This window comes from Monodon monoceros, unplaced genomic scaffold (assembly GCF_005190385.1).
Source record: "Monodon monoceros isolate NGI ecotype Baffin Bay Population unplaced genomic scaffold, NGI_Narwhal_1 Super_Scaffold_12, whole genome shotgun sequence".
NCBI lineage: Eukaryota > Metazoa > Chordata > Mammalia > Artiodactyla > Monodontidae > Monodon > Monodon monoceros.
Window position 1 is genome coordinate 123,807,077 of NW_021703768.1, and position 13,653 is coordinate 123,820,729.

Genomic DNA, 13,653 nt, shown 5'->3' on the forward strand with positions numbered 1-13,653 from the left:
TTACAAGAGACAAGGAAGGACACTACATAATGATCAAGGGATCAATCCAAGAAGAACACATAACAATTATAAATATGTATGCACCCAACATAGGAGCACCTCAATACATAAGGCAAAGGCTAACAGCTATGAAAGAGGAAATCGACAGTAACACAATAATAATGGGGGATTTTAACACCTCACTTACACCAATGGACAGATCATCCAGACAGAAAACTTAATAAGGAAACACAAGCTTTAAATGACACAACAGACCAGATATATTTAATTGATATTTATAGGACATTCCATCTGAAAACAGCAGATTACACTTTCTTATCAAGTTCACAGGGAACATTCTCCACGATAGATCACATCTTGGGTCACAAATCAAGCCTCGGTAAATTTAAGAAAATTGAAATCATGTCAAGCATCTTTTCTGACCACAACACTATGAGATTAGAAATCAATTACAGGGAAAAAAACGTAAAAAACACAAACACATGGAGGCTAAACAATACGTTACTAAATAACTGAGAGATCACTGAAGAAATCAAAGAGGATATCAAAAAATACCTAGAGACAAATGACAACGAAAACATGATGATCCAAAACCTATGGGATGCAGCAAAAGCAGTTCTAAGAGACAAGTTTATAGCATACAATCCTACCTCAAGAAACAAGAAAAATCTCAAATAAACAATCTAACCTTACACCTAAAGGAACTAGAGAAAGAAGAACAAACAAACCCCAAAGTTAGTAGAAGGAAAGAAATCATAAAGATCAGAGCAGAAATAAATGAAATAGAAACAAGGAAAACAATAGCAAAGATCAATAAAACTAAAAGCTGGTTCTTTGAGAAGATAAACAAAATTGATAAACCTTTAGCCAGACTCATCAAAAAAAAGAGGGAGAGGATTCAAATCAATAAAATTAGAAATGAAAAAGGAGAAGTTACAACAGACACTGCAGAAATACAAAGCATCCTAAGAGATTAGTACAAGCAACTCTATGCCAGTAAAATGGACAACCTGGAAGAAATGGACAAATTCTTAGAAAGGTATAACCTTCCAAGACTGAACCAGGAAGAACTAGAAAATATGAACAGACCAATCACAAGTAATGAAATTGAAACTGTGATCAAAAATCTTCCAACAAACCAAAGTCCAGGACCAGATGGCTTCACAGGTGAATTCTATCAAACATTTAGAGAAGAGCTAACACTTATCCTTCTTAAAAAAAAGAAGAAGAAAAAAAAAGATAAAGAAGATGGAAGTGACTGCTCTGGAAGTATGCATTTTTTTCTGGACATGTACATACATTTACTTACTTATTTATCCCTTCTAACTCCAAAAAGGATTATAGACAGTTCACAGTAAAAACAAATGTAATTATCAGCCCATATCTCAGATAATATGTTTGTATTTGCATGGGCACAGGATAAATATGGAAGAACCTCACCCAAATGATAACAATGGTTATCCCTGGGTTGTGGGATTATAAGTGAGTTTTGTTTTCTTTCATGTGTGTACTTTTTTGTACTTTCCAAATGTTCTTTACTGAGCATGTATCATGTTGGTAATTTTAAAATATATATTATTTTTTAACAGTTCCAGATAGTGCCAAGATAAATATATACACACATTCATAAATAGATAACAATGTAAAAAAAAGACCAAAAAAGTCTAAGTTTGTAAGAGAAGAGACAAAAATATGTATACTTTCCCCCTTCACAAAACAACTTGGGTATGGAAAGAAGAATTTAGTTTAAAATCTAGTTTTGCGCTTCCTGGGAGCCAAGAAAAGGGAAACTTGGATTACACTGTGTAGATATGTATTCTATTTGGCTCTGAAATGAGTGGCTTCAGGGTTTTAAAAATAAAACAGAGGGAAGTGATCAACTTAATAATGAGTTATTTATTAATTTTACTCAAATTTTAAGAAGTGACTTCATTTGCATGACTTTTTTTTTTATTTTTCAGCTTCTGTGATGTTAAACAAGGAAAATAAAACCAGGCCACTTTGCCAGAAGACTTTGACAGACAATCACCTGTACAGCCCGGATGACCACACACCACTCCTTGGTGAGCAAATGACCTGAGTCTTAGTCACAGACCCCTTGCTTATCATTTCAGAGGGTTATATCCAACCCTCTCAAAAGAGATAATAAAACCCTCCAAACAAAAAGAATTTTTAATTCACTATTATTTTAAGCACAGATCATTCATACCATCAGATAAATGATCTGTGTTTCTGGTTCCTAGCCCTTAACAATCTAGAGGAGGCCTCCTCAGAACCTCAGGCCCCAGGATTCATCACTGTAGAAGGGACATTCCCAAACCACCTGAGCCACCTGGCTCCAGAGACACCTGGGCAGGTATGAGGCCTCATCTGTGCCCCCAGCACCCCCATGACAGGGCAAAGAGGAGCAGCGGCAGGAGGCTCTGATCTGGCCCTGGATGCCCTCCTATGACCTTGGTCCTTACCACGGCCTTGTCCCAGATGACAGACATCCGCTCTTCCACACCGCTGGTGCCCTCGGGAATGGCTGTGAAGTTGTCCTTCCCGATGGCCTTCTGGGCAGTGCTGAAGGTGCAGTGGGCACTGCCGGAGAGCTGCAGGTCCCCACTGGCAAAGGAGAAAAGCTCCATGTGAACGGGGAGGCTAGAGGCACCGCAGGGGCCCAGAAATGAGGGTCTAGTGTAGGCATGTGGAGTGCCATGACTTGAGTTTGGAATCCTTCTTCTCCCTCTCGCCAACTATGCGAACTTGGGTGAATTTCTTCCCCTACCTAGGGCTCAGTTACCTTATCTGGAAAATGAGGGGGTGGGATTAGATCACCTCTTGTGTAACAAAAATGACCCACATGAGTGATGGGACTTATCCACAGAGGGCAGCAGCAAACTAGTCTCCCTGTAATTTTGGTTAGGTGGTCATCAAAACTGAGCAAATGATTTTGTCTCCCGGACCCTCAGTTGCTCAGTCTGTGAAATGGTGATAACAGTTCCTCGCTCACAGCGTTGTTATGAGGAACAATGAGATCACACGTGTAATCTCACCCTAGTGCTCGACATACAATATGTATTAACTGCTGTTACCATTACTAATATGATCACTGTAGTATCTTTTAAAATACACTAGGGAAGAGCCTGTTATCTGTGCTCAGCACTGCAGGGGAATTCTCGATGTTTATTCCTCACTGCAGACTCTAGTCTAGCAGATGGATGGGCGGCTCCAGTCTTCATCCCATCGTTCCCAAGATGCCTCCACACAATGCCTGCTGCTTGTCATTCTGCACCAACCTGGCCAGCAAGGAGTTGATGTAGTCAGGGGTAGTTGGGTCAGGACTCAGAGGCGGGGATGTCACAAACGCAGCCGCCTTGGCCCAGTTCTTGCTCCAGTAATGGGTCCCATCCGTGCCCAGGCTGGCGGTGATGGGCTCACCAAAGACCACGTTTCCTGCAACAGGTAGGACAGAGGTAATGGGTGATATAATATATGTGCTGCCCTGGGCCGGGCTTAGATAATCATAGCCCCTAAGCCTACTCAAGGCTGTGGCTCTGGAGTCAGGCAGGCCTGGGTTCAAGTCCGTGTTCTCCCACTTTTCTAAGCCTCTGCTTTTCTATCTTCTAAATGGGAACAATTCTGTATTCTGTAGAAGCCACTGGTTGCAAGATGCAGCATCAATTCTCAAATTCTGTGGCAAATTAACATTTGAGGCAAAAAAAAAAAAAAAATATATATATATATATATATATATAAATTGGAAGATTCATCCTCATTTCAGAAATGTTAAAATGTGGAATAAATAGGTCCTGGGGCTTCCCAGGTGGCGCAGTGGTTGAGAGTCCGCCTGCCAATGCAGGGGACACGGGTTCACGTCCCGGTCCAGGAAGATCCCACATGCCGCGGAGCGGCTGGGCCTGTGAGCCATGGGCTCTGAGCCTGAGCGTCCGGAGCCTGTGCTCCGTGACAGGAGAGGCCACAACGGTGAGAGGCCCGCGTATTGCAAAAAAAACAAAAACAAAACAAAAAACAAAAATAGGTCCTGGAATTGATGAAATAAGACGATGTCTACTTCTCAGCCTTGTGAAAAAGAAAGGTTTGGCATACACAAAGTGTCTGCCACATAAGAGATGCTAAGCAAATGTGATTTCTTTCACACCTCTTACTCTTCCCCACTGTAGAAGCCCAAAGCCCCATACGTGCCCACATCACTGGGAAGCACTACATCCTGCTGTCGCAAAGACATGCTTTGGTTCCACAAAGTAAAACCAATTCCTGAGGATGACACATCTTATTTGCATCATGTTTGTTACTCCTTAACCTAAAGCAATGAGTAATTTGCTCAAGGACACCCAACAACCAGGGACACAGCAAAGCTGAGGTTAGCTTCCTGGACCCTGTGTCTAGGATGAGAGGCTGGAATGCCCAAACTAAGGAGAGGGGAGGAAGGATACTGGGACATACACTGATCTAAACTGAGCTTGTGAAAGAAGAAGGGATAGTGATACAGAAGGTAAATGCTATCTCATAGAAGGTGGGTTGGTATCAAGTTTCTCTGTGCCAGAATCTTGGGCTAACGATTCCCGTGCAGCCCTTGGCTTCTTTAAGTTTGCTCCTCCATCTTCCACATTCAAGTTCCCCACAAGGTGGAAGTTTAAGAAGGCTCTATGGCTAGGATTACAGGTTTTGCCTTGCTTCAACTCCAATCAATTTTAGGTTTTAGTTGCCTGGATTTCTGTGTTGGGAAGAATTCTAAATATGCTTCTGGTCTCACTAGAAAAGGCTCAGGATTGATTTGTGATGTCTGCCATGGGCAAAAGAAGGAAGCAATGGCAATGATTCACATAGGACAGACCTGTTCTTTGGGGCGGCAGTGAAAAGGATCCACATAGGACTAAAGAAAATTTCAAGGACTCTCCAAAAATATTTACCAAACTAAAGCATCTGAGACCAAAAAGAAATGAAGAAATGAAAGTCAAGGCAAGCATTCAAGTACTATTAAGAGAAATACAACCTTAAAAGTGGAAGACCTCTCCCTTTGGACTATCTTTAGACGGAAGACTAGAATAAGTAGAGATTGTAATTACATTATTGACACAATTGGATTTGGAGACTAGCTCTCCAAGCTGGGAGATTCTGGACAAGATGTGCTTCAATTTCCTCTTCTGAAAAATGGTGATAATAAATGCCAGTTTCTCCTGGTGCTTTGTGAATTCTACATAATAATACATTTAAAGTATTTCCCCTCAATGCAGGGTACACAGTTGGCCCTCATTAAATCGAAATTCCTAATGTTGATTCTGAGCAGCCATGCAGAGATGCTGAGGAGCACTTGGGGATTAAACACCCTGGGGCTTAAATAGTCCCCTGGTCCAGAGGGAAGAGTGAACCCTGCCATACGCTGTCTTCCTGCTCTGAATGCTCTTGATTCCTTCCCTGAGAATGACGGTTCATAAGATGTTTATTGGCTTCCATCTCAGCAGCTGGTTTTTCATCACTAAAATAATGCCTCCCTTCCACCCTGGAGACACAGCTGTACTAGTTCTCCTTGCCAGAAAGTCATAAGCCAGGAGGCTAAGGGTGAGGAATTTTTCTACACGGAATTTAAAATAAGACCCAGCATATAATTGAAACACACTGTCTTTGAAGCCCCCAGGTCATCCGAGAATGGGTCCCAAGCAGGATGTGGCCATCAGCACGAGGCATGACAGGGTGAGGATAGTAGGTGGCCATGGCGAGAGGAGTGGAGGTGCCCCCGTGCACTTTTCTTTTCCTTTTTCCCTTCTCCAAGAATGGGTAAGCAGCATTGGGCTTCATTCCTGGTTCTGTCCTGATGACTCATACCCAGCGAAGCAGCCAGGCCATATCATATGCAGACACTTAAAAGCCGAGCGAGAAAACAGCAGGCTTCCCATGAGCAGGGTAAGGTGAGCAGGTGGTGCCCCAGAATCTGCCAGCTAGAAAGTCTGGCGGGGCAATTAGGGAGATTTCCCTCCCGTAAGAAAAGGGTCCCGTTTGCCAGAAGGTCAGGCAGCCAAACACTCAGCCATCGGTCAGCTGGGACTATTTTTAGCCGCCCCAGTCACTCACATGCGGAGTTTTACAGACCAGTTCTGGGTTTGGTAGATGAATCATTCAGCTTGGTCCCACGGGCACATGGAAGTCACAATCATACAGCCGGGCCTAGGAAATCCTCCCTCCCAACCAAACGCACAGCCCTATGGCTCCCGTGTCTCAACTACACTCTGTTCACAAGGGAGCCCATTAGTGTGTCACTGAGGACAAGAACGGAAAGCAGGAAAGCCAGTTTTGAAATGAGGGTAAGCTTGAGCTTAGCACGAGGTGAGCAAAGGAAGCCGAGTTAACAGCCATGGGGAAAAGAAACAGAAGTCAGAAGGCCATGGGGACAGAGCCGCGTCATGAAGGCCACAGCGCTGGATGTCCTTTGGAGACCCATTCAATGCCTTCTCTGAAATAACCTGGGCTACCCTGAGTGGCTCAGGGGGTGGGACCTCCTCCCTGTACTCTGCCCTCAACCCTGGCCAATCAATTACACCATCTCCGGAGCAGATATTGGTTCAGAGATGAGCCCACAACCCAAGCCAAGGCAATGGCAGTATTCCTGGGGACTTTCGCCTGAGCTATTGGAAAAGATGTTCTCTACTCCCTCACCATGCCCCCACCAAGTGCAGAGGACAAGAACAGCTCTTAGCATTTATTCTTGTCATTGTTCATACTGAAAAGAGAGGAAAGCAGAGTCCAGAAAGGAATAACAGTGATAGAGCTCTAATATCAGTGTTTAAACCCCTTGATCCAGCCATGCCTGAAACACCCTCAACCAATAATTTACTTGTTTAAGTCCATTTGAGTAGGGTCTTTGACTGCTGCACCAAATATAATCTTCATGAATATGTCCATATATAAAGTTCAGATAACATGAACTGACAGTGGAAGATCACAGGGAGGAAAAGAGATGCACCGATTCTCCAAAGAACTGATTCAAGCTGTGTCATCTCAGGCAGACCACTTACCCTTCCTGAGCCTCAATTTACTCATCTGCCAAGCAGTAGAAATCCTGGGATCCTGCCATCCATACAGGATGCAGAAAGGATCCAATGGGCTAACAAGGATGAGGGGCTTCCCTGAGAGCAAGGCAATGAGCAAAATAGGCACCATTTATACAGGACAGCCAAGGGAAAGGAGCCACATGGCTCGTTAGGGGCTCTGAGATCTTCGGAGCACAAATCACCTTTTTTCCTGGCTTGTGAGATGAGGTCGGCTGCACTCTTGCTCATGACCTTCGTGACGTAGAGAGGACAGTTGGTTTGGCTGGCGATGGTGATGGCACGGAACACAGCCTCAGCTTCCAGCTGCAAAAAAAAAGTCCCCAGGAGTCAAGGGGAGCACGAACCTCTCAGAGTGCCACTCCCCTGTCTCTACAAACTGAGAATGCAGTGCTGCACAGAGGTTAAAAGCCTGGAAGATCTGCAGTTAGACGCCCTGGATCCAAACCTCAGAACTACAGCTTCCCAGCTGTGTTGCTTTACTGGGCTTCTCAAAAGTGGAGATCAGCCCAGAGATAAACCCACCCACCTATGGTCAACTAATCTACAACAAAGGAGACAAGGATATACAATGGAGAAAAGACAGTCTCTTCAATAAGTGGTGCTGGGAAAACTGGACAGCTACATGTAAAAGAATGAAATAAGAACACTCTCTAACACCATACACAAAAATAAACTCAAAATGGATTAAAGACCTAAATGTAAGGCTGGATACTGTACAAACTCTTAGAGGAGAACATAGGCAGAACACACTTTGACATTAATCACAGCAATATCTTTTTTGATCCACCTCCTAGAGTAATGAAAATTAAAAAAAATAATAAAAAAATGGGACCTAATTAAACTTAAAAGCTTCTGCACAGCAAAGGAAACCATAAACAAATCGAAATGACAACCCACAGAAAGGGAGAAAAATATTTGCAAACAAAGTGACTGACAAGTGATCTCCAAAATATACAAACAGCTCATGCAGCTCTATGTCAAAAAAACAAACAACCCAATCAAAAATGAGCAGAAGATCTAAATAGACATTCTCCAAAGAAGACACAGAGATGGCTAACAGACACATGAAAAGCTGCTCAACATCACTAATTATCAGAGAAATGCAAATCAAAACTATAATGAGGTATCACCTCATACTGGTGAGAATGGCCATCATCAGAAAACCTACAAACAACAAATGCTGGAGAGGGTGTGGAGAAAAGGGAACCCTCCTGCACTGTTGGTGGGAATGTAAATTGATACAGCCACTATGGAGAACAGTATGGAGGTTCCTTAAAAAACTAAAGATAGAGTTACCATATGATCCAGCAATCCCACTCCTGGGCATATATCCAGAGAAAACCATAATTCAAAAACATACATGCACCCCAATATTCATTGCAGTACTATTCACAACAGCCAGGACATGGAAGCAACCTAAATGTCCATCAACGGATGAATGGATAACGAAGACGTGGTACACACACACACACACACACACACACACACACACACACACACACACACTGGAATATCACTCAGCCATAAAAAAGAACGAAATAATGCCATTTGTAGCAACAAGGATGGACCTAGAGATTATCATGGCCCTAGAAATTATCGTAAGTAAAGTAAGTCAGAGAGAGACAAACATCATATGATATCGCTTAAATGTGGAATCTAATAAAATGGTACAAATGAACTTACTTTAAAAACAGAAATAGAGTCACAGACATAGAAAACAAATTTATGGTTACCAGGGGTGGGGGAAAGGGGAGAGTAAATTGAGAGATTGTGATTGACATATACACACTATTATATATAAAATAGATAACTAATAAGGACCTACTGTATAGCACAGGGAACTCTACTTGCTACTCTGTAATGAAATCAACTATACGCCAATAAAAATTAAAAATTAAAAAAGGAAGTGGAGATAGGGAGGGTGTATCAGGGGACGGTGGGTGAGAGCAGTGTCTGGCCAGAGTGGGCACTGCATCAGCGAAGCTAGAGTTTTCCCTTGGCCTATTCTCTCCTCTCCCTGTGATTATCACAAAGGCCACATGTGATGGAAGTCTTTGCTCCCCAGTCTGCCCAGGGCAGAATCTCTGGCAAAACACAATCCCAACACCAGTATGTATAAATAACCAGTGAAGGCAACTAGGCATTAAGTCCTTTCCTGCAGCAATGGGTGGTCAGCGATGGGTTCGTTCCCACAGGCATTTCTTACACTAATAATTCCCAGGCTTCTCAACACAAAGATTTCTTTTATCACTGATTTCCTCCAGCCCACCCTAATGTAGAATTCATGTTTTCAAATATACTAGCCGACCCAGTTGAATTTAATGAGTAAGAAATAATAAATCTTCCCTTATTTTATTAACAAAGCAGGATCTTAGAGCTCAGCCTCTCTCATGAGCTGGATCTGTGTTCTGGTTCTGCCACTTAGAAGCCAGGTGATCTCAGGGATGTTACACAACTTCCCAAAGACTCAGTTTCCTGGTCCATAAAGCGGGGATAATAATAGGACGTGACACACAGGGCTGTTCAGAGAATTAACAGAGTTCATCCTTGTAAGGCAATTAGCTCAATCCTGGAACAAGGCAAGTGTTCCTTGAAGGTTGGCTATTGGTTGCATTGCTGATGACGGCTTCTGACCAGTGGGAGAGCCTGCGTTACTACCTAAAGCCCGAATTAGTCCAATTCAGCCCAACACAGACACGCCGGCGTTTTTCCTTTCAATCAGCAACAGCTCCTTTTTAGATGGATATGACCCTCTGGTTAGCCACGCAACCCAACACTAAAAAATATCGAAAATAGCTTGCAGATACATGCCCAATGTTTGTATAATGCAAACCAGTCACTGCCCTTGGTGAGTGTGACTTAGGAGAAAGACTCTAAGAACTTGGCTGGTCCAGCCAGCATCCCCCAAGCTGCACTTTGTTCCACGTGGTGAGATCAAGATCCTGGAGCCCCAAGCACAGGTGAATGTGGCCACCTTCCTGAAGCACCCAGACGTCAGAGTGGCTGTCTCCGAGACTCGGCTTCAGCTCTCTGAACGGCATTACTCCAGATGCTATCTAGGTGTGCTTTGAACTGAAGAGGGGCTTCAGAGCCCCTCCTGCGCCCTCCTTCTTCATGCCTGTGCTGCCCACTCCAGCTCCTCCACGACTGCAGTCCCGGCCCCTTTGATCTCATCCCCCCGCTCCAAGCACCGCAGGGTTTTCAGCACCTTGACAACATGACTATCTTTGGAAGGTTACATCACCCTCCAACTTCACCCAAACGGGCTTCCAGTGTTGTCGAGATCTGCAGCTGAGAGGCTTTTTACTAAAAAGGAGATGGGAACAGGGAGGAGAGTAGGGTTGGGGGGGGGGGGTTGGAAAAACAAACCAAGGAACAAAAATAGACTCTGCTCAGAAATCCCCTGGCTGCTGCAGCAGAAATCGATCCTGCCAGGACTTCTCCACAGTGAACAGCATTGAAGAAGTTTCACAAACAGTACTGATCACCCTGGCCTACTCACACAGGGTAAACAATTTTCCAGTCCCTCAAACGTGATGGCCAGTGGCTTAATCTCTCTGAGCTCCTGCTTCTTTATGTAACGATAATACCCAGACTGGGGCAAGGATAACCGTTATCTCCATTAAATGCAATGAGCATAGTACTGGGTATAGGCAAATACTCCAAAGGAGGGACCTGGTATTAAGGAGACCGACTTTTCCGGAGGGCTGTGACTGTAACCTTGATCACACAATTATAAATTATTTCAACTGGCAACAAAAATATCATTAAACACAATGGAGCTTCTAGGGTGCTAATAATGTTCTGTTTCTCCAACTGGGGGCTAGTTACACAAGTGTGTTCGGTTTGGGAAAATCCATTCCTTTATGAGGGGAACAGTATTCTCTATGTGTGCTACCTTTTCTTTTTTAAAAAGATCCTAACAGAGATAGCCAACGAGAATACTGTGATTTCTGGTTCTGGCTCCTTCTTCTTCCTGTTGTAGAGAGTACGGAGCTTGGGATGATACAACAGGAAAGGATTTGCTTTGTTGACATGGAGGGCCTGGAATTTGCTGCAGGTGCCAGACCCAGGCTGATCTCCCAAAGCCAATGTGCTCTCAGCCATATGGGCAGCCCATTCCCAGCTCCAGGCCTGTGCCAGCAGTTGAAGTTGCTGACAGCTCAGAGACGTGGAATCAGCCACTGGTTACCATTCGTTGGTTCTTTAGCTCCTAAGCACTGATGCTAATCAGAATTCATCTTACACGTGGGAAAAACGTACCTGGATGTCCTCATCACCATACACAAATCAACCGATATAATGTCTACGACAAACCCATTCGGCCCCCTGTCGATATTGTGCAGGACTCATAATATGGAATAAAGGAATAGTGGAAATGTCTGAGATTCACATGATTAAGAAAGGATTTAGATATTTACCAGTCCTACTGAGTAACTGTGCAACACCCTCCGACTTGTATTGTCTTTAGAGAGATCAGGGGCCACAAGTAAACACTCCCTTTCCACTCCTTTCTAATTTCCTCAGGGGCCTTGAGTTGGGTCAGTCAGATGTGGCCTTTGGAAGAAATGTTCCAGTTTCTGTCTGGTATTCACAGAGTCCCACCACCTTTCAGAGATGTTTGTTCACACACCTTACGTGTGTGTGCCAACAGAGGGGGAGCTGAACGCAAACACTACAATGTAAAATGGGCAGCAGGCCATAAACCAGGCTGCTGCGATGACGGGAGTCTCTCGGAAGATGAGGCTAAAAAAGAAGAGCCTCCATTGCTACTGCTTCTCTCCCTCCACCCCTCTCCCTGCCACATCCTCCTGAAAATTACCTCCTCTGGTCTGCTCAGTACATGGCCTTCTGGGCCGGTTATCCCCATTTCCAACATCCGCGTTTGCTCCTAGAATGAGAAAAGAACGGAGAAGAGTTTTTATATGAGCTCAACCAAGGTTTGAAAGAGTTAGGCTAGTATATTCTAATCTAAAGATGTGTTCAAGGGAAAAAAAAGAATCAAATGGGGATGTTGAACAAATTTGTTAATTCTATATCTGAAATTGCAAAACAGGGTAGAGTCTTAACTAAAAGAAGAAAAGAGCCTTTAAGGGTGGCTTTTTTTATTAAAAGGATGACAGTCTGTCAAAGTATCAAGTTTTTTCTCCATTACACGTCAAAAGTCGCACCAGCTCACTTATTCTTCATTTCTTTCAGATGCAGACACCTCTGAAAGGACACTGGCTTAACTCGTTTGTTTATTCATTCATGCATTTTGAAACCCATTCCTTCAACAAAATGTATTGACTACCTGCTCCGGGAGAGGCTCCAGGTTAAGCACTTGAATTAACTTCACGGAGCTTACAGTTTCCTGCTCTGTTTCTCGAAGTCTGCTCCATCCACCACCTGCATCAGAATCTGCTGAGTTGCTTTTGTAAAAGTGCAGTTGTCTAGCTTTACCCAGGTCTACCGACTCAGAATATATGAGATAAATTCTAGGTTTCTGTATTTTAATAAACCCCTCGGGCTTTCTCATGCTTTAAATGTTTGGCTATAATAAGCCGATTCAGAATTTCACCAGACTACATCATGCCTCTAAACAGCATTACCTGACTTAGCCTTTTGGTCAAATTCTATTTAACTAGGTTGTGGATGTGGCAGAGCTCTCTACCCCTCATAGCTGATGGCTAACTTCCTCAGACTCGGCCAGCTTTCTGGAAGCAGGAGGCTGGGCTAATCGGAACTTGCACAAATCCTCAGCCACAGATCTGCAGTTTTGCAGGCATTCACGCTCAAGCACTGAGGCCTGTTCCTAGGAACCTCGCGCTGATGACACAGGAGATGAAGGAGGGAGTGAGCTGAACGAGGCTTTGTCTCACCTGGAAACTATGAGATGCTTAGAAAGGAAGGGATCCCTTCGCCCTGGAAAAGAAGAACTCTTTTTCTGTTGGGTTTTTTTTTTTTTTAATTCACGTACATTTTTTAAAGAGGAGGAGGAGGAAGGTGCATATGCTATCAGCAACCACGAGAAGTAAAATGGTCACTGCCTCTCGCTCGACAGAACTGGACCAAAGGTCAGACAGAGGCTGATACTTCCAGCAAAGTACCTCCACTTTTCATTCTTCCTGTTCCATGTATCAAAGCTTAGATTAAATACAATTTCTTCCAAACTCTGGTGACTTTTGACTCTGAACTGCCTCGTGAAGTCACACAAGGGTTGAGGTGTCCAACTAAAGCATCTTCCATCTCACACGACGCTCTCCTTCCTATCTGGTCCAAAAGTGCTGCGACAACGCACAGGATGGAACTCGCTCGAACGATGGTCTCCGAGCACATTCCAATCACCAGGGCAACTTTTCCATAATACACCTGACTGAGCTCTCCTATGACCTCCCAAATCTGGATCTCTGGAACTCGGAGAATCCCAGGGAGCGTTCCTTAAGCTCCACGGGTGATTCTAGTGCACTGCTCACGTTGGGATGGCCTATTCGCAAAGCCACGGTTTCCCTATAGCTGGAAGGTTAAGAATAACATGTAGGGCTTCCCTGGTGGCGCAGTGGTTGAGAGTCCGTCTGCCAATGCGGGGGACACGGGTTCGTGCCCCAGTCCGGGAAGATCC

At 44.0% G+C, this 13,653-nt stretch overlaps 1 protein-coding gene across 5 annotated transcripts in view; it reads right to left on the reverse strand.

Moving 5' to 3' along the window:
• Positions 1-13,653, reverse strand: part of DPYSL3 (dihydropyrimidinase like 3) — a 114,279-nt gene that overhangs the window by 11,578 nt on the left and 89,048 nt on the right. For all 5 annotated transcript variants that reach the window (XM_029217756.1, XM_029217757.1, XM_029217754.1 and 2 more), the window contains exons 7-10: positions 11,875-11,943; positions 7,235-7,355; positions 3,282-3,438; positions 2,466-2,607 (exon numbers count right to left, since the gene is read on the reverse strand). In XM_029217756.1, the coding sequence (XP_029073589.1) occupies positions 2,466-2,607; positions 3,282-3,438; positions 7,235-7,355; positions 11,875-11,943 (489 nt within the window). The remainder of the gene's footprint in view (positions 1-2,465; positions 2,608-3,281; positions 3,439-7,234; positions 7,356-11,874; positions 11,944-13,653) is intronic.